Here is a 25516-nt window from a genome sequence, read left to right on the forward strand (position 1 = left end):
GAGGAACTATTTTTAACAATTTTTTGAAATTTGGTGTATTAGCATTAAACGGATATTCTTGTAAAAAATAAGCCTTTAGATGGCAGGAAGAGTCCCACTTAGTCAATAGATTTACTATTGTGCTCTCGGTTGACATCGGTTTATTATTCGATCCACCTTCCGAACAAAAATTCTCATCAATAGCAAGCCTTTACACGCCAAAAAAGTCCAATTTTTAGTACACTCAAATAGACAAAGAGTACTACGTTGTGTGACAAATAAAGAAATTAACTACATTTCCGCGCTGTTTGTATACATATATCTTGTCCGGCCTTCCATACAAATGTATTCATGTTACCTAAGTCATCATAAAGGAAGCAAGATACGGTTTGAAAGGTGTTTTTTGACAATTTTTTTTATATGCCAGTGAATGATAAAATTTGAGACAATTGCTTAGCATATCTGCAGAAGCTTGAAGAGATCATTTAAATCGATAGAAAAAAATTGATTTCTTGAAGTGGCGCAGAGGTTATGTATAAAAGTCGGCCTTGGACGATAATTTTGTCTCTTTAGTGTTTTATCTGCATTTGCAAGTCGTAATAAAATTCGCGTTGAAACCTTTTAGTGTTGCTTTGAAAGCTTATCTTTCTAACAAGACATACAAGCGTCTAGACTTAGACTAGAGTAGAGCAATTAAAAATTTTAGAGTCCTATAGTCGCTTGGACAATATGTCTTAGCGTGTTCTCCGTTGAAAGGTTATTGTAAAGTGTTAGACGACTTTTTAGGCCAAATGCTTTGTTTGTTTGTAATTTCAATGCAATTCGCTTGATCTTCGTTAGAGGAGAAGTCTTGAAATTTTCTATTCTGCCGTTACGAAGCTAATTATCTCTTCATAGACTTTTTAAAAGGCGGTTATAAATGTGCGGTTTTATGATCTTGTTTTCAGTTATGCGTAAAGGTAATTAACAAGAATAAATTTAACTTAAACACCTTCAGAGTAATTTAACTGACACGCATGCCTAACTAATAAAAATAAATGCACACATACACACACACACATGAGCACATAACATGCAAATATGCACACAGGCGCGCGCGAAAGATAGCTTGAATGCTTAATTGTTTTTCGTAAATGATGTAAACAACCGCCCCACCATGTCACACAGTTCAGACTAAAGTAAGCTGAAAAAAATTATATGTTTCGCTTCTTTTTTTTTTTTTTTACTAATTCAAAAAGAGAATAAAATTAACAACCATCGCCACCCATTACTGTTTATTTAAATTAAATGTAAAAGAGGAAAAAAAAACCACCGATTGACTGTTGGCAACGTACGTGGATAATACATACACACCGCCTAGTTAACTGAGTCATATTTTCTTACCAAATAGTAAAAATGTGTGTCAAGTTAAATGTTAACAAATCATTTATTTACATCTAGCCTTTTATGTAACATAAAAACGAATGAAAAAAAACTTCTTCAGTTATATTATAGCAGAAGAAGTGAAATTAAAAATAATATAAAATATTAGGGCCTTTTCTTAAAATAAAATTAATTATATTCATTTCCGGTGTTAATGGAAAGATAAATGTATTGTGAATGAAAAACGAACATGAGACTCTGTCAAATTCTATACACCTATGCACGTAGGTGTAATGCGTTCGTATTTGCATTTGTATTTGCTGAAGTTTAATGATGTTATTTAATGATGAAGCAATGAACCGAACTTCCTTGATAATATGTAAAAATATTCTAAAAAGTCTATCTTTCGATTTTACAATAACAACACAACGCTCAGTTTGGCTTTTCTATAAGCTTAACAGATAATTTATAATGATTGAAGGAAAACATTGGTTGATTAATTTAGATAATAAAAGCAGCGACAGATAAATAATCTTAAGCGTGTGTCAAATTATTTAACACCCAGTCCTCATGGCTTTTCTATTAGAGGTACGTAGAGTTACCTTAAACTATTTGTAGTAAAATTATGCACATACATCTTCAGAAAGATCAACTTTTCATTACATCAATCGACTCAAAGCTATTTCCTGAATGCTTTTAAGCCTGTCTGTCCTTTGGTCTGCCCGTCCACGTAAACTTCAGTTTGACAAGTACAAGTGGTAATTTTCAAAATATTTTGATGAGCCCTGCAACACTAAAACAAATTGTAAACATCATATGCTATGCAAGCGTAGGCATATTATAATAAAAGGGAAGCGAAATATATATGAAATATATGTAAATATACCACGGGAGTTAATACAAATTACAAGAGGAATGCAAGAGGAATTAGAAATCTTATTGCATTAAGGGGTAACACAGCCATAAGCGCTTTAAAAAAGCCCTACCATCATTACATCCCGTACAGCTATTGATATAACGAGTTTTCAGAACAAGGCGTTACATGGCGAGTGACCGAAAAAGTGATACAATCTGTAGCATTTTCAGTAGTGTTCTTCCTTCGATCAAAACATGTCCGTGTAACAAATTTCATCGAAATAATTTAACAATAGGTTGAACACAAGGAAACAACACAGACAGACAGACAAGCTTAGATCGATACAAAAAGTGATTCTGGATCGATCGGTATAATAAAAAGTGGGCCAATCTCGAGGCTATCTGGGGGTTGCATACACCCTCACAAATTTTTTATTATCGAGAATATCCTATGCATTTCTGCAGAGTACATGTCTTAGCGTAAGAAGCTCGAGAAGATAGAAATTTTCGCATAGGAGGTTTTAAAATACCCTGCTTCTATAAAAAGGCATTTAATTTTTTAAGTTTTGTGCTCGAAAAATCAAATTTTTTTCTTTTAAAATTTTAAAAATGAAAAAATTGTGCAAATAAGAAGAAACCCGGTCTTAAAAGGACTAACTGCTATTAACTAACTATGAAACAGTGATAAACCGTGATACCTTTTGCCTGTCGTGTTTAAGTCTTCGTAAACCCGAGAGCCGTGCCCGATCCAATTCTCTAGCAAGTGGCAGTTTGCTACGGGGCTTACTACTTCGAAAAGGTCGACGGACTTTCTTTCTATCCTCTCCGCGATGGCGCCACCATCTTCGTTTACGTAGGTCAAGAAGTAATGGCTCTAATGCCCTGACGATGATTGGCATCAGTTGTTAAAAGACCCCAAAGCTAAAAAGAATATCTTTTGCATTCACATTTTAAATAATAAACGGATAACACTACAAAGACAACGATTCTTTACATATTTTACTGACTAAAAACATATATACTTTCTGTATTCACATGCTCATGTAGCAAAGCAAGACTGACAACAAAGTAAACAATTGTTGTAAGCTTCAAACAATAAACCGATGTTTACCTAATTTTTAAATGGATTTTGAAAAGCACTTGAAATAGATTCAAGTCTAATCGGGCAAGTAGGCTCTTGAAATTTCTATAAAAATCATAAATTTTGTTGATAATTATAGAAAATATGTAATAATAATAAAAAAATTTAAAAAAAAGAGATATTAAAAGCAAACGCAATCACCCCTACGGTAGATAATGCAATTAATTGTTACAGTAATTGAGTTAATAATGTTATAAATTTCATTGCTATTATAAGGCAAGCAATAAATTGTAATAACTGATAAACGCACACACCCACGCACACACAAACACAAGCATAAAAGAGAGACACCAGGAAATTCACTATAGAAATTACTGCAAGTAAAAAAAACTATGAGCTTCTTATAATAACTAACCGCATATATATGCTTTGTCTATATAATATAAACACAATAATTGTGTAACATATGAACCAAACAAAACACATACAACATTACATACTTATAGACTTTTAATGAAAAGGCGGCTTAGATCAAAACTATATACCACGTAAACAAATGCGAAGCCAGTGTTTTTAAAATAACAAAAAACAACAACAACAACAACAACAGCAAAAACATTAAAATTCAATAATATTAATAATAATAAAAAAAAATACACTACTGCTATGCTTGAATTTTATGAAAGGAAATATAATAAAAATAACAACAACAAATACAATGCAGAATGCGCTACCGAAAAGGAAAATATAAATCACAGATTATCTGAGAATTGAAATCGAAAGCATCATCATCATCCAATGCACAATTTTATGTTAATGCTTAACTCAATTAAGCATCAGTAACAAATCAATTAATTATTAATTAACGCAATAAATATTCTGATTAAAACAAATATAAAAAGAAATAACAACAAAAAATATTCTCGCTTCACTTTTAACTAAAAAACAAACGATAACCACAATTTTTTTTTAGTTCTTAATAATAAATATTTGAATACATTTTTGTGGTTAAAAAAAATAAAAAACATTAAATGATAAATTTTTTTAAATAATAAAATTTAATTCATGTTTTTATGAAGTGGCGGCCTAACCTTAAGTTTGAAATAAACAAGAAAATTAATCTAAAAAATATTCAAAATATTTTATAGTTGCAGTGCTGGCTGCTACCACCGTACTGTACAGTAATAGAAATTCATTAAAGAGCACTTCAAATAACACTTCAGATATATAACATCTGATGCATTACATATATAATGTAATGGGGGGAATGTCTCCGGCATAACCAGAAGCAGCCAAGTGCATCCTCGCTAAAGGAAAAAGAATCTGTTCGCTGGAAAACTCTGCAAATGCACACTAAACTGTAATGATTACCGATACTTTTTTGACAGAGTGCCTACGAACTATGTAATAGATTAATTGAAACTTCTGTGAAAGGCCTTCTTATTATTATGATAGTATGCGCCTTGACCGATGAATCGAAAAAATTCCATTTAATAAGAGAAAACATAATTATTTTCGCGGCCGATGCAGCCGCAAGGCTTTCTCTGAGTCGGTTAAAAGTTCTTGCATTTTCGCGGACGAAAAATATTCGTTTCAATTAAAACAATTCTCGATTCTCACTTAATGGACTTTTGGGCCTTTTTACGTTGCAAAGCTAACCATTTGGATTCATTTGCATACAGTAATGCGACATTGCTACAACATATCTATTAACAGATAAACGCTCCGTCCATTCACATAATATAGATAAGAGTTTGAAGAGTGCAGTACATTAATAATTGGGTTTATGTGGTTAATAATAATTGAGTTTTAAGGGTAATCCCGATTTTAATGAAACGGTCACGGATAAGGTTATGTCTATGAATTAATTTAAAAGTACAATTTTATTATGCTGGAGGATTTGATGAATGCTTTAGCGTGCCGTTGTCCTGTACTTGCTTCCACGGGATTGCTGATTTTTTCTTTGCCAAGTGCGGTACCAGCTTCTTGATGCGGCTCCTTGGAACACCACAAAGAGGTTGTGGGCTCTCCTACTGGTTAGTCAGTCAGCTCTTTTGTGACCTTCGATGCCTTAATGGTCGGATACCCAAGATATGTGTGTCTCATTATGCTTTCCTAGCTCAGTCAGGGTTTGAATGCACTCCTTAGAAAACTCTCCCACGGCTTTGGGGATAGCTTGAGTGTCAGAATGACTGCAGATTAGTTCTCTTCTTTCTTTTTTGTCTTTTTAAAAATTCTGATGTACATGCAAAGGTTGCATAAACTTTTGCTTGACTTCTGCTATTAGAAGCATACTTTTCACCCCAAAACAATGTCTTTAACCATTTCACATGACATTTAATGTCTCGACTTTAGCATAAAGATATCCTTATCTATTGTACTCTGCCTTCAAGGAGTAAAGCACTGTGATAGCCTAAAAGAAAACAAGGCAGGTTATTAAGCGTGCCTCGACACACAAGCAAAAAAAGTTACTTTGCAAGAGCATAAAAAATGGGAACACCGTAGCCTTTCTCTGCGGACGTTTTCCGCCTAAGGGGCTCTGGAGCCCACAGCGTAATTTGGTCAAATTTAAATTAAAAACAAAAACTTAATCTGCATGCCCATGTCTAGCGAAACACGTAGGAGTTCTTAGAAATAGTGATGTTAGTGTAAGTGGCGAGTGTTTGAGCGAAAAAGAAAAGCGCCTTTTTCTAATAGAATAGAACATAGGTGAATGTAAACTATCGAGAAAATTGTACGCATTTCTCTAGTGCATGCAGTTTTAAAGCCTTAAAAAGCTCGGATGCAAAAAAAAGGAGAATTGTTTAAGTTATCCTGCATGTGGTTTTAGATTTGAAAAAAATTGGATTTTGAGAAAAATCCGTTTAAAAATTTAGAGTACGTTGTAAGCAGCCAGCCTGTTCTATTACAATAAGTTATTTATTATTTTTTTAGTCTATGATCTGAGAAACTTTGACATCTTGAAACATCTTCCCAAGTTCACAAATGCCTTCCACGTGATATTTTTCAAAAGTTCATAGTGCGTTCAAGCGTTACCCTCTTAACGAAAGTTCTACAAAATGGTAAAATGGTGTAAGCAAACATTGTCCGAAAGGTCTGCACTCGTTACATCTGAAGAATATGTAGATAAGTTGTAACTTATATCTCTGATGTATTCTTACAACGCCGGCTTTTATTGGCATTTTATTCAAATGCTTGCCCAGATTTGCTCATTACTGTTTCTGTTCTAAGTAAGTGCATATCTGTAATAAAGATTAAAGCTTAACACCGCCTTAATTAAGCATTCTAGCGTGAACGTGTTGAAATGGGATCATGTCACATTCCCCTTACTGTTTATTTAAATTGTTTCACTTGCTTAGAGAAAAGAAAAGAGAAGCAAAAAACTGCACTAATGTGAAAAGCTAACTTCTAAGGCATAGTATAGTCATGACTGGAAATATTTAACAAGAAAAAATTTGTTTGAATTAATTATCAGTTTGAAGCCTTTTAAATTTTATCGGGCACTACTTAACTACAAGTTGGGATAGCAAGAGTTGTTACTTTTAATGATCCTGATCCTGAACTCTCGCATTATGAATTGCAAATGGTCTGATGAAACAAGTCCTTCTTTGGGGCAAATCTTTACGAATAATTTCTCCTGAATGGTTATTGTCATCTCAAATTTTAAAGCAGAAAGTGGAATAGAAATTGATTAATTATTTTCAGAGCTTACTAAAATAGTCGTTTGCAGTTGACCTTTCAATGTAGTGTAACTTTCGCATTCTATTTCAAATCTTCTTAGTGCAAAATTTGCCACTAAAAAAATTTTGTTTATTTATTTATTTTTTTTTTTTTTTTTTGTGTATTCTTGCATTGCTTGTACTCTAAATTTCATAATAATTGATGACTGGTGTTGACAGAATGTTTTCGCATTAAAAACTTGATATTAGTGTTTATGCCCTACACCATTCGTGGTACGGGGTATATTAACTTAGTACGGTCGTATGTAACAGTCACAAAGGCTTAAGATAGGTGCACCTTTTATTATACCGATCGATTCAGAATCATATTCTGAATTGATCTAAGCCTGTCAGTCCGTCTGGTGCCTGTGTTGAAGCTATGTAAATCGAAATTTCGATGAAATTTTATGACCCAAGGTCGAGCGCTGTTAAAAATGGTGCGGGCCGGTCCACTTTTCCGACCACTCCCCATATAACACTCGAATAAGGCCTTTCATTACGAAGCAGGTCAAAGTGCTTAATAACCTCCGATTATGTGTTGGAAGCACTCACGCCAAAGTCGATCAAATTACAATTTTAATTATAATGTTACCGCAATCCTCGGATAGGATCGTTTGTTCTCTAGCAGTTTATATTAAAATGCGCAGACACTCGCTACGGAACATTTATGGGAATTTTCGATATCGAGTAGAAGCTTATGAAGAACAGACATCGATCGGAACAAGTGGTAACCAGACAGTGCTATATCTGGTGAGAGCTTTTCGTTCGAGCTGCAACAATGTATTCTTGACAACTCTTACAACGTGCGGCCGAGTGTTGCAATGAAAGAGGATGATCTTGCGCCTGTTAGGCGCTACTGCTTTTTCTTCTTCGTTTTCACAACTATAGACCGTGCACTTTGTTCAACTGACGTCGGTGAACACTTGCAATAGCAGTTTCATTCTGCAGCTCGCAACACACTACACCTTGCCGATCTCAGCAAAACTTTATGGCCATGAATACTCCGCGTCGATGTCCGTGTGGATGACTCTCCTGGAGTAACCCATAACTTTTTGCGCTTGGGATTGTCACAGTAGACCCGCTCTTCGACACCGCCACAGAAACCTCCTCTTTTTTACCTGGCAAACGATGAAGCCGAGTTGAAGAGACGGCTCGAAATGGCATTTTCATTCAATTCATATGGTAACCGTTTTGCCTTCTCTCCGATCGCATGTAAATGTCTAGAAATAGTTGATTGAACGACTGTTAAGTTGCTTGAAAATTTTTTGAGAATTTGAGCTGGGTTTTCGACCAATAACTCTTGCCATTCATTGTATTCGCATTTTTTCAATCCTCCAGACTGTTCTTTATCATTGACATAAAACCGGCACATTTGCTCAAATCAAACAACAAAAATATTAAATGACGAAATTGCAATTTTGAGCTTGAGAATGATTAGCGTGTGTGTGCACTGAGTACCTTAATAATACTAAACGGGAAATTGTTATTCTATGTAGCGGAAGGTCAAAATCCACAAATTTATCTCTTATATACACTGATACTTCGCGTTAATTTACATTTTCACCAATAAATAATTCAAAATATTTGGAAACGTATTAAAATTGATCGGCAGGACTTTCAGTTAATGCAGATAAAGGATTTGTTTTAAAACAAGGCTTTAGTACATATTTTCTTCGATAAGACTCTTAATTAGACCCGTGGAAAATTCCGATGAAATTTGCGATATGTCTGCCTTTAACCCAAGATTGGAAAGATTAATCTTGAGATGAATGCTTTCCCTGAGTTCGAACGAATACTTCTTACTTATTATTCTCGTTAAATCTGTATATGCTTAAGGTGGGAAATATTAAAGTGAGCACAGCTTTTTAATGGTTGACTTTCAGCTTAATTCTCATTCAATATTCATTTGGGAAAGCTTTTGCGTATGAAGTTTAATTTTACTGAAGTTTAACTTTAGTCTTACTACAAATAATAAAACGGTTGCAATTACATGCTTTTTTAATTAGCAGATTAAATCTTATTGTTCCTCTCATTTTGCAATTTCCGTTTCTTTTTAACAACGAGTTCGCTCGTTTGTGGTCGACTGTAAGGGCAAAATGTTTATGAAAATTTAATTTGATTTATATTGATATTTGTTTTGTATTAATCAAACCGTTAGAATTAAAATACTACCAATAAGAATTCTTAAGCATAAAACCGCTTTCTCTCTTCTCCTTATAATGCTCAAAATACGTGGCTCTTTTCTTCTTCTTCTCTATGCTTTCTCTTCTACCTTTTACGCAGACTTTACTCTGACGCGTTTATAAATTTCACTCTTCGACAGGTTTGTATAGAATGTTTGCAAGTACATGTGTATGTACTGTATGTATATATGTATGTATATATATATATATATAAAGAAATTGTTATTTTTAAAAGAAAACGATTCAAGTGATTAAAATACATCGTAAGTATGTATGCACGTATGCAAAACTGTCTGATTCATGCAACAGCAAATTTGATACTGAATATGCAATACACAAATATAAGCTCATATATGTATACTTATGCACATACAGAAAATATTTTTATATTTAATTGAGCCATAAAAAATTTTTTTATGACTTCTCTACGCGATATACCGCATCTTGACAATTAACATTAGAATATGTATTCAAACAGAGGCATAGAAACGTGTGCATTTGTATGCGAAAGTGTGAGTGCATTTACTATATAAATGATCTCAAGTCAAATGTCGATTTGATATTCATGAGTGACTGAATGTAAATGCATTAATTAATCTAGAAAGTATTAAGCGATTTTTGAAAGGGACCTTCAATGCTCCTCCCACACCTATAACCCGTTCTGACTGATCATCATCGTATCTACTTAGATGTATGTGACTGCTAGAAAGAAAACCAAATCTGTTCCGTAATATGTCGACTTGATAGCGGTCTCTGAAACTTTTTTCTAATGCGATTTTTTGTCGTCGTCGTGCCGACAGCAATGTTTTTTTGTTACTTTTAAAAACAAAGGTGGCCAGAGGCTTTGCTATGCTGTGTTCATGCCCCTTGATCGATTTGGGTCAATTGGGTGTAAGTATTTCCCATCTTCGAAGTGGACTCTTGCATTTGCAATGCGTTCAGATAGAGAGGCAGACAGACATATATAAAACAGTTTGCAATTTGATGGCGATTAAGAATGCGGGATCTCCGAAGCTTCCTTCTCCCTTGCTTTGCAAACGTTTTGACAACGTGAATACATTCCTCATTCTTCGGTAATGCGTAAAAAAAGAAAAACGGAATCTTCTTTGAAGTACGAAAGATGATGAGAAAAATTCGTCAGTCCGCAAACAAGTTCATATTGAGGCTACGGAAATTTGAATTGATTTTTGTTTCTATTATGACTAGCAGGCGTGTGAACGTTCGTTATAGGATATTATGGACGATTAGGATTTAACTTCAAAAAAATGGGCCCCATACCGGCCGGGAATACGTGATTCCGTGAATCTCGTACGGGCCCCATTTTCGATCTCTGCAAGATCTGCCGCGTTGCACTAATGTGATATTTAAAAGAGGGGTTCGTCACGCGCTTGTCACAATTTTTGAAAAATGAGCGATAACGTTAAGGCGTAGCCATTGTCTTTATAGGAACATTGAATTTTCGATCACGCCTAAAAAAGGCTCAAAACTTTTTCTTTTAGAAGCAATTAGATATATATTGAATTAATAGTTTAAATTTTCGTTTTGTCTTACACTTGATAACAGTTTATTAGCAAACAGCCAAACAGTATATATTTCAATGCTTAGTTGCTTGCGTATCGTCATTAAAACAACGATAACTATTTTTAATTTATAACAATAGTCAGGCTTTCAAGACTAATAAATTTGCATATTTTGCAAAGAAACAAAAAAAAAAAAAATAAATAAATAAAAAAAAAAAAGAAAAGAAATTAATATATTTTTTATTGATAAACTTAAACTATAAAAAATTTCTTAAAGATTATATATGTGATGAGAATTTTAATGGCAATCAATTAATTTTGATAAACAAAAGGCAACAAAGGTAACAATAGCTGTAAGAGCAAATAATGTTTAACACAAAAAAATATATTAATGTTAATGGATGTCGCGCTGCTTACCTTACTCAAAATCGGCGACCTCATCAGTTATTTCACATTTAGGTGATTAACCGGAGTTAACAGACAGTCTCCTATTGTTTTTGCTTACAAGTTACACCATCAACTTTCTTACCAAACAATTCAAATATCAATTAAGTTAAATGTTTCATTTACCAAATAGTAAATAGTTTAAGTAAACACTTTATTAACTTTGTAGACAATAATTAATTTGTCTGCTTAACTATATAATTAAATATCCTTGTCTCGCCTCCCATCGTTGCTTTTTCAAAGGCAAAATGATACAAAGCACGTTGTTACAGTCATTTATTAAAGTCTTTTATTTCGGTTGTTGATGTTTTTATGACTGCAAACCGTTAAAGATGTAGCAAAAGAAAAGTTTGTCGATATATTAATTTCTCTTCTTTATATTTTTATGTCAACGCTAAAAAAGTCTTTTTTCTTTTTCGTTTTCGAAAGCCTTTGATGCCCTCATTGTTTCATACTTATCATTCATCACTGGATGTATGTTAAGTTAATTAATTATTTGTTACGCATAGAAGTATGCAACGTTTTCGTTTAGGCATGCATACATGTCCGCCTGTCCGTCCAATGGAGTTAGCATTACTATCTGAATGCGTTGACGACAAAAGGATTGAAATTAGCATCACAGTCGACCAGTAGGTGCATGTGCCTCCGCCAGTCCGTCCGATTAAACTAACACTATTTGCGGAATAGTTTGAGTCAAACATCGACATTAGCAGAAGACTGCATGTGCGCATTTCGGTCCGTGGGCAGTGAAAAAGTTGAGTAAATTATCAATCGCGGCATCGGCGTCGGATTTACTTATCCGCCTATGTCGGTCTGTCTGTCTATCCAATGAAATTGATAATATCAATTGAAAATTTTGACGAAAATATCGAATGTCCAGCCAATGGAATTGGCATTATTACTTCAAAACTGTGGCAATCAATTAAAACATGACGTCCCTCAGTGTGTCCGTCCATCGATATTGCGATTATCAGCTACAAGCTTTTACTAAAATGTCGAACTTAAGTCTAAACTTTTCAGCATTGGTCAACTTAAATTTCCAAAGCTAACCAAATCGACATTTTTTCTTATATTATTCAATAGATGTCGGACTTAGCTGCTAACGGTAAGCGTATTTTAATAGTTTCCATGGGTTTGTACCTTGCAAAGTAAGATATTAACGCTTGCATGTTACCTTCACATAATATCTCTTATAGTTTTTAAAGCATTTTCGCTTTAAATTCTGTATTCACTTCGCAAAAAGCAAATATATAACTGATAGGTTTTAAAAGATTCGATCTAAGCTGAGTAAAATTTCTTTTTTTGATCTTTTTGTTTTTTTTTTTTTTTCTTTAGATGTTTTCTCATTTATTGTCTTTACTCACAAAATGTTTAATGTGCACCAGCACCATATATAAAAATAATATTAAATTTATTTCAGAAAAAAAAAAAATAGGTCAATAAGCTTAACCTCCTTGTTGCAGATACGTGTAGCAACAGTCACCGTTTTATAAGACTTTAGAAGGAAAAATGTTTTCTTATAATCGTTATTGGTTTCTTCTATAATTTGTTTTAACATTTGCTCGTATAAACTTCATGGCATCATTTCAAAAGAGCAATAGTCGTAGAACTTGTAAGGCAGCTACTTCCTTGTGAATACCACGCTGCGAGTCATATTCATCACAAAATTTGAAGTAAACGATACTTCCTTCAGATGTTGGTTCCCTAATATGATAAAAGTCGGCAATAGGCGATAGTGTCTAATATGTGAACATATATATCTTTTAAAACCTCCGCAAGCAGCAAGAAAATCCTCAAGCCGTGTACCGGAAGAAGTTTTTCTTTTTAACAAGAATACCTTTTTTATATGGTCGCGCCACTGTATAGATTCATGATATGAAAAGATTAGCACGTTTGCCGCCTTAATATGAGTTCAAAGTCAGAGGCTTCGCAGAGGGTAATCTGCGATGTTATAGAAATTCCAAAGACAAGGGTAGCGAGCTAAAATGGTACTGGTTTCCTCATTTACCATGGACATCTCACTTCGAATGGGGCTTTCACGATGACTTTGCCCCTGAGAGAGGGAAGCGATCCATACCCCCATGACTTTCTTCTAACATTTCAGCAATAGTGCAATCCTCGAAATTATGTGTAGTAGCTTAATCTCTATGGGGAGGTCTTGGTTGTTTGGAATTAAACATTTTCGACACCCACCTTTTCGTTACTTTCGGTTACCTGAACTGTTAACATTTATCTTTTCACGAGCTGTCTGAGAGGTTCCGACATCAACGTGAAAGGTTTTCAAATATTTTAATAAATTTGTGGAAATTTTTTTTCAAGAAAGATTTTATTACACATACATTAAGTTAGCGACGACAACACTCTAATATCTTACCTTCCGTTTAAAGTTGAATTAATGAAGCAGAAGGCTTGCATGTGCTGAACGTCGTATATGCGGAAGTAAGCACATGTGGTAGCAACTTGAGGTTAAGTGCTGCCTATATAAACGTAAGTAACTTTAGACGAACATATGGATGTGTATGTAGGTTTAAAGGTTTTTTGCATTCATTCATAGTTCATTCATAGATTTTGCATTGATTGTTGTTCCCGGCCTGAGTCGTGTCAATTCGAAACATTACACCAAAGGTTAATATCTGTTTGATCTTTTTATTCCTTTTTCTTTCTTTTCCTTTTAACTATATGTTAAAACGTATGATGGTTTACTTGGCGGCATTTTTTTCTTTTTACTCCTATTGTACTTATAAAAATAATTATCTTTTTCTTCGTAAAGCGTTAAAAGTGATTTGATATTTAATTTGTAGTAAACGATCTTTAATCAGTTGAGCAACACGCTATTTACCGCGCCAGCAGCATCACACACAAATACCATAGAACCTTGAATTTCTGAATAAGTATGCAATAAATGTTACTATGTTGTCTTGTAATTGATTGCTTATGACCATCAATATACTTAATCCCATGGTAGATAATATTTTATGATATTTTATATATATATATATATATTTTTATATATATTTATTTTTTTCTATTATTATTTATGATTATCTATGATTTATATTTGTTGGTATCTTTTGAAAAAAAATTTAAAAAACTTTCATATTATTATACATAAGATTTAAAAAGGAAAAAAGCAAAAAAATTAATAATTCTTTTATATTTTTGATTTGATTACAGTTTAACTTTGTCGGTCGAATTTTGGGTCCCCGTGGTATGACCGCCAAACAATTGGAACAAGAGACTGGTTGTAAAATTATGGTTAGAGGCAAAGGTTCGATGAGAGATAAAAAGAAGGTAAGTGCTATTTACATACAAATACTTGTAAGCAAACAAAGAAACAAACAAAAACGTACACTAACTGTATGTTTTAAAAATATACGCACACATATATTTGCATATACATATCTATATACGAGGGTTGTTCGATAAGTCTCAGAACGGACAAAATATAGCCATGTTGGTTTGTGCTTGCTTATATAGGAGGCTTGCCCGAATCGAAATCTGACGCGCTCGACAACTAGATATACGCATGCGTGTTCGACAAATATTATGGCGCTTCAAAAAAAAAAAAAGCAATGCTTTTCGTTATCCCAATTCGTTGTCTATGACTTTGTCCTTCATCTCCAGTACTGTTGAAAACTCTTAAGCGAGTAAGCAAGCAGCCGACAAGGTCAGTTCTAAAAAAATATAAACTGTTTGGTCTAGTATGAGGATGGTCATCCTAAGTGTTTTCCTCTGAAAACACATCACTATGCGTACTATATACGCAAGCTAAATCCACCTAGTTTGTCGATCTTATCCACAAAACTTTAAGTATGTGCGTGTACGCACTGCTGAGGCCTATCCGGCACATTTGCCAGCCAAGATTATTTAGCTTAAGCATTCTTCTAGCGATACATCGCGTACATCGCAGACAGTACGAAATTGTTTGTTGACTTGATGCTTTCGTCAATCTTGACACTCGTTACTTAGAAGCCCTTCTCATGTGCGCGATACCAAAACGATTTCCGGTTAAAACTCGGAATCATTTTTTTAATCTTTGGCATAAATTCAAAACCGGTATCGCTTTTCTCGGGTATTTGTTCAATAGATATTAACCGAATTCAGGCGAGTCACACGTCGATTGCAGGCATGTTATCGCCACAGACAATATCGCTAATCAGAAAAAGAGGAGATGTAATGACCTGAGCATTCTTGTTAATCATAACATTATAAGGCATGCCCTGAACTCATAAATTAAGTTTACTTTCTTAGCCCCGAACTAAACTCTCAACTCGAACTGAGGCAAGTGACGTTCACTTGACAAAATGAAAACTACACTCGCATGGTCGCTCCACATATGGATATTGCCCTCGTATATCGAAATATGAACACAATGTAATTGAAAGAATGACTCACTCCGTATAATAATTGTGTGTTGTTGTGCCTTTGTGCATTAATTCATTTATATTCTCTGCGTTGCTCATATTTAAATACGAAAGTGTTGCATTCAATTATTTATGTGTCGGAATATTTGAGAAATATTGCTACATTTCATTAATGATGCCTAAAATTATAGTCAAACATTAAACATTTCGGGCTTTTTCGTGTTATTGTTGATGCCAACGTAAAGCAAATCAACATTGCAATGAATAAATTTACGCATCTTAAGTAATTTTTTTTTTTTCGCTTTTTTTCTTTTAAATCAACAAAAATGTAAGTATAAAAACAATAATAAATAAATTGTATTAAACAGATGTTCAACGACAAAAAACACAATAGTGTCACTTCGGATGTGAAAAATTTTTACCTGCTTTTCTTGCTTGCAATACAGCAATACGAGAACAACGTTTGACAGAAAGAAAGGAAAATTTTTTTTTACTTTTTTTCTTGTATTTTCTTATCTTTTTCCCATGAAAAGACATTTTCTAACTTGTGTATTAACACAATATACACATATTCTCCATAAAACGAATCCAAGTTAAGTTTTGACGATTGCTTAAAAGTGTATTCAATCCGTACAGCAGACCCTCCTATAACACTACTCGGTTTCCGTATTACGTTTAAAATAACTTGCTTTTAATAATGAGGCTGAAATACTATATGGAAAACAGATTTTAAGGCCATTGAATAATGAATGCAAAAGAGACTGGGATGATCTCTTCTAAAAATGAAGTTTGCCTGAAATTGGATAAATATAATCACATCTAGTTTTACCAGCCAAAAACTATATTAACGTTAGAAGCTAATGCGAAATAAAACCTCAACATCTGTCTGATTCCATTATCGCCTTCTACGACCCTCTTTTAGCGAGTTATACGAACGCGATCACAATTTTCCCGCTTTGTTATACAAATTCTTCTTAAATAAACCCGTGTTTGTAGAGTGATCCTACTGTAAATCATTTGTATCATTCCTAAAGTAAATAATTACGAGATAATGATAGGCCTCAAAATTCTCCAGAATAGGTTTATTGGGCCGTACCCAATAAATATATCTGGTTTCTTTAGTGCAGTTCAGGCCCTTAGGTTATAGAGATTGTCTAACTTTGTGGAGGACAATGGTTACACAAAATTGTGTGTGTCGTTGGGAACCCTGAGGTCAAGTTTAAAACAGGTACTACTCCCGTTGAACAAAAGGAACATCTCTAGAACATTTCTATGGTCGCCGTCCTGCTAGTGCCGCATGACATGTTCACCTTTGGATGTTCACCTTAACTAATCTCCCAGATACCAAGATGATCATCGTGATCCCTTGTAAATGCAGCCTTCAATTTAAGAATTTGATGATGCAGCCGTTACACTCAGCCGTCTGCTCATAACGAACTGATAATAAGAATAAAGTCGCCAGATTCCTTGAAGGAGATTAATTCGATTATATTAGGATTGAAAGCATTGTCACGAAAACGGTAAGGGGAACGGCAACTAACTGTTATTGTTATCAGTAATTGTGCCGTTGCCGTTACTCCAGTGAACTAAGGCTGAAGGCTTCCCAAAAATTCGTTTCTATTTTTTAACCTTCATTTATTATTTATTCATATATCGACTAAGCAGACGCACATGCTTAAATCGCAAAGCGATTCTGAATCAATCGGTGTAATAAAGGATCGGTTTATGTCAAATCATTCTGACTGCTGCACAAACTTAGTATACGCTTGTAGCTCAAGAGGTCTAGCAAGACCTCTGTCTGAATATCGAGATTGTGAGCAAATGCAAAACTTAATATATTTGATAAACTTCGTCAAAAGCTTGCTTTCACGCATGTATTGAACTTGCATAGAACATCAATAAATATTGAAGAGAAGCTTCAGGGGAAAAAATGAAATGTGTATATATATATATATATATATATACACGTTGAAAAGTTCGGTAGCGAAAAGTATCGGCGTGAAATACACTAAGTCGAGTACATAAGGTTCGCTTCACGATGGAAGCATGTGTCTTAAGAATTCTCCTTGATGAAATATTATATACATTTGTGGACGTACGTGTATACATGCAACTATATACACATACATAGTAAATAAATTATTATATAACAAATCATATCATTTAAAATAATTTTATGTTAGATGAAGTAGAATGGCTAGAATGACTAGGATGGTCGTTAGTAGCACGAACACATAAGAAAAGCGAAGAGCTAATGCGAATGATCCGAAAAAATCGATTATCCTCTCTGCAATTAGTTTGCGAACTGTTTTTCTCAAAGACACGAACCTACGTGCGTGTACAAAAACGAACAAGCACGACGAACGATACGTGACACTTCCCTTCAGGTCTGGCAGTTTGAATCAAAAGCGGGAAAAGCTATTTTTTCTGTTGCAAAATAATTCCTAGCAATTAGGTCGATTTTCTGTTCACTACTTTCCTCGAAAATGTTGTTTTTTTGTTTTTTTGGAGATCGTCTTACTTTTTTTCCTTTTCTTATAAAAAAGCTCGGGCAGTACAGGGTATAATGGTCGCTGTCGTGCACTGCAGGCAGACTATTTATAGAGGACCATTTAGAAGAACTGAAGGAAGTATGATCTCAACAGAATTACATAAGATATTGAACAGGCTGAGGAAGAGTATTGTGTCGGGTGCCTTCAATAAATATATGCATATTATGGTTCACTTATTTTCGGAATTTTAACCTTTTCTCGTAATAAAAAAACACATATTCTTCTCTTAGTGGTATCGTGCCACCCATGTATGTGTGTGTATGCACATGAAGCATAGTATATATAAATATATAAAAATATAAGCAATATCTCCATTATTTTTAACGACCTAATTAATTTTTTTTCTAACCTAAATAAAGCGAGCGTATGCGCGATCGTATAGGCAATGGAGACAAGAAGGCAAAGAACAAAAATTTTTGAAAAAATTTAAAAAATATCGTGTGGGTGGCGGCATATATAAGTAATTCTGAACATGCACTAATGCGCGCACACACACACACACACACATACATATGAATATATATATCGGCCAAAAGACAGAGAACCATTCAATCAAATTAAATGCGAAAACACATTTTCGCAGTTGACAAACATTTAAAATGATCTGCTCGGTCAGATATTATATATGTATATATATATATGGAGATAAATATATCTTTAAAAGATTATTCAAAAAAATCCTAATAACTGAAATGATTCATGGAAGAGAAGCGAACAGCAGGCGAGCAAGCAAACTGCTACTTGGGTGATTCAAAGGCATTTTAATTAATGTCAGTTTTTTAAGCAAAAATCAAAAAATGAACGAGTAAAAGTAAAATTTTTTTTAATTTTTAAAAAAAAAATTTATTTTTTTTTTTATTTCTCAGATAAAATTATCAATAATTATAGTGTTCGCCACTCTGAACACTACTTAACTTTAATTTTCAAATAATTAATAGTTTATGTCTTCAGATGGACGCTTGCCAAAAACTTTCACTTGGCTTCTCCGCATTAAAATATCATTTATAAAACTTGTTGTAAAACACTATTCCCAACTACAAGCTAATAATAATAATAATAATTATTATTATTATTAATTATTATTATTATTATTATTATTTATAAATATATTTATGTAAAAGTTTATTGTACGAAACCTATAAGTACATAAACAGTTAATGGCAGTTACAATAGTAAGCTCTGTTTTTGTTGCAACAACAACAAAACCAAAAAACTAAAAAAAATAAATAAATAACAAGGAAAACTTATGGTCAATACTTGTCGGCTAACAGCTGTCACAATTTAATACCTCAGCAATTCAGGGGTTTTTGTTGTTGTCGTTGTTGTTCCCTACCATCGTTGTAACTTTTTTGCTTTAGAGCATATTATGGCCAGTGGTGGTGATATAGTAGAGCTCTGACTTGTGTATTGCAAAAAAAAAAAAACAGGAAGCACCATAAACAGCAAAAAGAAAAAAAAAAAAAAAGAAGAAAAACGCACACAACTTCAAGTGTGCGTTAGTTCAACAGCACCTTTTATCAAAATTTTGCTGCGTACGCTTGTAAGGTAATTTATGCTTAATACCGTTATCTAGGGCTAAACAGGCGAGCATAACTTTGTTTAAAGAAGAAAAAGTTAATTGAAATAAAAACGAAGGATAGGTTCTTTGGCCTACCGCATGATACCCTACTACGTTCGCACATTTTACACGATCGGCATGAGGATTGGAGTCAATAATTTTGTCAAACGCCAACAAAGAAGCTTTACAGACGCCAAATTCTGAATCGATTCAGGCATGCCCGTCCTGGCAGCAAAAATGAAGCTGCCGTCTTCAAGTTTGACAGAAACATGAGAAGCTCTTGCACGCTGATCGGTGGTGGAAATCGGCCAAATCGCTTGAAGGACATGCCTACAGTGTCAGTAAGATGGAAACTGGGCACATCTCTGTTTTTCAGAAGCAATTGAAAATTGGATCTTTGCTCATCACTTGTAAGTTATAGCTATGTATATTCAATGGGCGATACTGCAGTACCTGCACAAAAATGGAAAAATATTCATAGCAATACTTTTATCACGCGCAGAAGCAAGCTTCAAAAATCCCAAAAAAGTGTATAAAATCTTGGTTACTTTCAAATTCAAAATACACTTAAATGTGTCCGTCGGCTCGTCGAGTCATCTGTCTGTCCGTCTACCCAAGTGTGTTGTATCTGCGGTCAACATTCTTCCGTTCGGAAAAATGAAATCGCGTACAAATTTTGCAAAAGAATTTGAAAATGATCCAAACCTGTCAAAGGATACGCCCACGATGCGCACATGCCCACGCAACGGAAATTGTAAACACTTTTGCTTTTTGTGTGCTTTTTGGTTGTTACTCATAAAGTACACCATGTAGAATTTATCGATTGGGCACTGCGGCCACCACCTCCCTATTTTTTTTATTGCTTTCTCTTTGCCTATTTCTTTCCGACCCTCACAGCTTTACGCGAACGGAAGAATCCCCCGAGTGATTGGTAGTATGGAGTACATGAGTTTCACCAAGATTTTTGCGCAAGAGAGTCGATCAAAAATTTTGAGTGGAATTTTTAATCATCTAAGATATATAGAAGTGAATCGCTAAGTACAAACATGATAATGTAGAATGTACTACAGTTTGAGTGTCAAGGGCCGATAGATTTTGTTAAAACTCCCGCCAGACTGAGTTATCTCATAAATATAATTTGTTTTCTCAGGGCGTTCGTTACCCTCATAACTCTTCAACGCATATTCCACACTGCGTTCCGTAACGTTATAAAGTCAATATCCGGCCATTCAAAAATTTTACGGTTTATTCGAAGGCTCGGTTGGACACGCGATTGTGATGAGAGCAAAGCATGGTGCGTGAACGCTGTTAAAGTGTGTCGTGTTCCATAATTAAATGACCGACTCTCACTAGCTTACGTGTTAAAGAAGGGGGAAGAACTTAGAGATCGTACAAAAATAAGACTTCAAATTACACATACATTATATTGTTTCTTAGAAAATATGATATCGCATCTTACTAAATGTCATATCGTATCTTATCAAATATTGTGTTGTGTATTATATTAAAAGATTTCCTCTCTATAGATAACGCAGTCTTCAACATAACTACGTCTCTGTTTGAAGACTCTCCTTCATTGAACATAAAAATTAGTTGTAAGAATGTTCGCTCCACGTTGAATATAATTCCCGTATTTTTTTTTTTTTTTTTTTTTTTTTTTTTAATATAACTTTTTACTTTTATAGTTATGTTTGTCGACAATCACATTACTTCACATTACTTGATTTAAGAAAAAAGAAAAAAAAAAAACCATAAAAAAGATGAACCTCTAACCCTTTACGTTATTGATTTTTTCTTCCCAAACAATATGTACCGTACAGGAAGACGCTAACAGAGGTAAACCGAACTGGGAACACTTATCAGACGAATTACATGTTCTGATAACTGTTGAAGACACAGAGAACCGTGCCAAAATCAAATTAACTCAGGCCGTGAATGAGGTGCAAAAGCTTCTCGTGCCGGTAAGTTTTTCTAAAAGTCTAGAATTACGGACGTACATTTTATTAATTTTTTTTTTTTTTGAAAGAAAGGATTAAAAACCAATATAATAATTTCTGTAAATGTTCTTTAATTGTCCTCCTTTTTCTTGATGCTAACCAATGGATCTTTCATTTTTTTCTATATATTTTACTTGTTAATGAAAAATATTTTAAAAAGTCTGACGGAAATAATCAAAAAAAGGAAATCAGTTAAATTTAATTGAATTAATTTATTAATTTTTTTTTTTTTTAAATAATATCTTCTAAAAAATTATTTACCATGAATAACCAGAATTAATGTGATTTTATTTTTAACTTAAAAAAAAAAAAAAAATTACAAACAATACAAAAAAATCCAAAACCATACCAAATACTAACAGCAAGCTGAAGGCGAAGATGAACTTAAAAAACGTCAACTTATGGAATTAGCTATAATTAATGGCACGTATAGGGATACCACCTCAGCGAAAAATGCCGCTCAAGGTATGTTTATACATGAATGTCCTTACTTTCAATTATAATTTCACCTTTTTCTTTTCTAATTTCTACTTAAAACATAACAATGTTAATAAATATTAATCGGTTAACTGAGAGAAAACAAAAAATGAATAATTTTTGAGAGAAAAAGATCTCACTTTTGGTGCTTGCGAGCATTCGACGGAGTTTTTCATCACAAAATCTGTTTCTTGTTTTTGGTTTTTTTTTTTGTCTTAATTTAGTTTGTGAAGATGAATGGCGTCGCGTAGTTGCTGCAGCCTCGGCCGATAATCGTCTGTTGACGCCTGCTTTGCCAGGATTGGCTCAACAGATGCGCGCTCCTACAGCGGCTCCTTTGGGGGCGCCTCTAATACTGTCACAGCGTATGACAGTGCCAACCACGGCGACGGCCAGCATATTGTCGGGCACTCCCGCTCCTGCTACCTTTGAGAATGCCGCTCATGGCATGATATTTGCTCCCTACGGCGATTATACAAACTATGCTGCCCTCACCGGCAATCCTTTGCTGACGGAATACGCAGATCATAGCGGTGGGTTGTTCGCTAGATAAGCTCTCTTCTTATATACTTACATACATGAATGAAATTTAAAATATATATATATATATATACATTATTATTTTTTTTTATTTCAATTTAATAATTAACCAAAACTTAAATTTTGGTTATTGAATGCGTGCAATAATCTTTGACGATTTCGTAATAATATCCATTTATCATATCAAACATCACTAAAAGATTTAAAAACTATATATATAACTGTAATTACTGGTATCAAACAATTTTCAAGTAACTATTTATAATTTCAGTTTAAAATATGAAGTAATGCTTGCAATTCATATTACATAAGCTTATTGTTCGTTATATAAGAATTAATTTATTATTTATTGCATTTTATTGGATTACTTTAGCAACTTCATTATTATTGTGTTTTTATTATGATTCATTAATTTATTTATTTATTTATTTTTTGCATTATTTAATTGTTTTCATTATCATTCTTTAACTTAAAACTCTACGCCACCGCTCCACATCATTTAAGCTTTCAGAATATGTTGGTTAACAGTTAAAATGCTTCTTCTTATCTTACGCTTTTCTTAATGCAAATATTCTGCAATCCGAATAAATTTAGCAAATAGACGCAAATCCTCTGTCTGTCTTTAAAGAAAATCTCACTTAGACGAAACTACTCTTAACAGCTGCTATACTTTGCTAAAAATATACTCGCTATGTCAGACTAATTGAAAAATTCACAAAACGATGATAGGATAATAAGAGTTGAAAAACAAATGCCTGCTCAGTGAAAAAACGGCTCTTTTTTTATTTCGTATAAAAGCTATTAAGAGCTCACGTATCATCAGGACTTCTCTATTCTAGAACTTTGAAGCCATAATCATTTTGAATCTTATTTCGAAAATACGAAATCCGAAGCTGAATTTTGTAGTGGGTCTAAGTCCCATCAGCGATTAACATATTGTTCAATAAATCATTCTACTTATATTTTTCCAAAATCATTTGGACCTTATCAACTCAGCTTCTTTTGCTAATCAGACAGGAACTAATTTTTATTTTTATCAATAAAGAAAAATAAAAATACTCCGTTCAGGATAAGAATAAAAAGCATTTTGTTCAAACGACTGCCCGTCGTTAGTCAAGCTTTCGATGCTCTTCACCTTTCGCTTTGACAAAGAGTCGTCCCACGAATTGTAGGCATCTTGCCCACAACTCGCATGCGACACTGATAGCTAATTGCGTTCAGTCTACACTCGTACATCATTCACCATATACACTGTTAGACCGATTCATTGTTCTACAGCAATTCACTTTGCTTTCTGTTAAATCGTTCGTTCTGAACAATAATTTTACAAGTTTAACGAACCATTATTGGACGTAGCTTTAGTTCTCTCTAATGATTTTACGGACGAACAACCATCACTACCAACACTAGCAACTGTCCCCAGTTCTTATCACCTTCAAGACGTCGTTAACAATAGCATTTGTTCATAAAGCCATGATTGCTTCAAAAATATCTTCTTACCCTCCACGTTGGTAGGTTTGGATCTTCTGCGATGTAGTGCTTAGTATTTCGTCGCTGCTTCGGAGATTTTAATTCCTAAATTCACGATATAGATTTTAGTGTGGTGTAGGGTTTAACACAAAAAAAAAAATATTGTCCCATAAAATTTTACTAAAAATATGCAAGAAAGGGGCTTCGGGTTTTTCATCCGCTTACTCCAGTATTTTCATATGCACTTAAATTGAAAAAAAAAATCAAAACCAATTTAATCAAAAATCATTTCATATAATACTGTGATCGGAAAGTAGTAAGAGTTTTCTAATTAAATCGCACGGGCTTTCCAAACGAGTAGTTTGTTTTCTTCTTAGGTTGGCAACATCCTAACTGGCATCTGTGTCACGTTTCATGGCGATATGTTTGGTAATTTGTCCAAAAAAAAAAAAAAAAAAAAAAAACATTTTTCAATAGAGTTTCAAGAGATTACCTGCCAGAACTCGCCAGACGATCCCAAAATCGGGCAGACACGATACGAATTGAATTGCTTTGGGGGATAAAAGTCTTGAAAAGAATACAAATGCCGGAGTGTAATGATGATGATGCGTTATCGTGAGATCGAAACGAAGCCTTGCCTGCCTATAATCCTTGCGAAGAAGTTCTTAAGCCACACCACCACATCACGATAATTGAAGAAAGCTTTACTCGGACTACTTTTTGATCACAGTAATGCAAACGGTTACAAATAATGGCTTTTCATCATTTTATTATATTTACTTAAAATTTAAACGAAAATATTACCCTACACTTTTTCACAAAAGGCAGATGACAAACTAAAACTCCCTCATCCCTTATAGGAAAGCAAAGAATAGTTTTTACCCTGCATCATAAACTAAATCAGATAAGTCACTGTGACGGAAAGGCAATAGCAGCATAACTCGAGCTTATTTTTGAAATCGAAAAGCTTTAACTTAAAATTAAAGCCTAGATTCAAATTTAATCTGGTGCCACTAAAAACGGAGCAGTCATCAGCTTCCATTGGATTTAAAGTCGACTTAATTTTAAAATGAAAAATTCTGCTTATGCTAGAGTGCTTTTTAGTCACAGAGCAATATGATCTTTCTATATTTTTTTTTAACATTTTTTTTTTTTTTTTTTTTTTTTGTTTAATTGTATATGTTACTTATGGTCGTTTCGGTATTATCCTATGATTGTTGATTTTTTTACATATACATATATATATATATTTATATGAATTTCTTTTATTTATATAATTTTCTGTTAAAATGTATAATTTTTGCAGTTGGTCGATATTTGCATGCTGGCTCCGTCTTTTGAATTATTTACACATAGAGTTGACATGTTTTTATTTTTATATTTGTTTTTTTTTTTTTTTTTTTTTTTTTTTTTTT

At 33.6% G+C, this 25516-nt stretch overlaps 1 protein-coding gene across 5 annotated transcripts in view; it reads left to right on the forward strand.

Annotated features, from left to right (window-relative positions):
- Window positions 1–25516, forward strand: part of LOC119640083 (protein held out wings) — a 109932-nt gene that overhangs the window by 79503 nt on the left and 4913 nt on the right. For 3 of the 5 annotated variants that reach the window (XM_038037865.1, XM_038037866.1, XM_038037867.1), the window contains 4 exons: window positions 14318–14434; window positions 21438–21578; window positions 21977–22079; window positions 22316–22624. In XM_038037865.1, coding sequence (XP_037893793.1) covers window positions 14318–14434; window positions 21438–21578; window positions 21977–22079; window positions 22316–22624 — 670 coding nt within the window. Of the gene's footprint in view, window positions 1–14317; window positions 14435–21437; window positions 21579–21976; window positions 22080–22315; window positions 22625–24478; window positions 25016–25407; window positions 25491–25516 lie in introns of those variants that run through there. The other 2 variants (XM_038037869.1, XM_038037868.1) reach the window with 2 other exon arrangements.

This window comes from Glossina fuscipes, unplaced genomic scaffold (assembly GCF_014805625.2).
Source record: "Glossina fuscipes isolate IAEA_lab_2018 unplaced genomic scaffold, Yale_Gfus_2 115, whole genome shotgun sequence".
Lineage (NCBI taxonomy): Eukaryota > Metazoa > Arthropoda > Insecta > Diptera > Glossinidae > Glossina > Glossina fuscipes.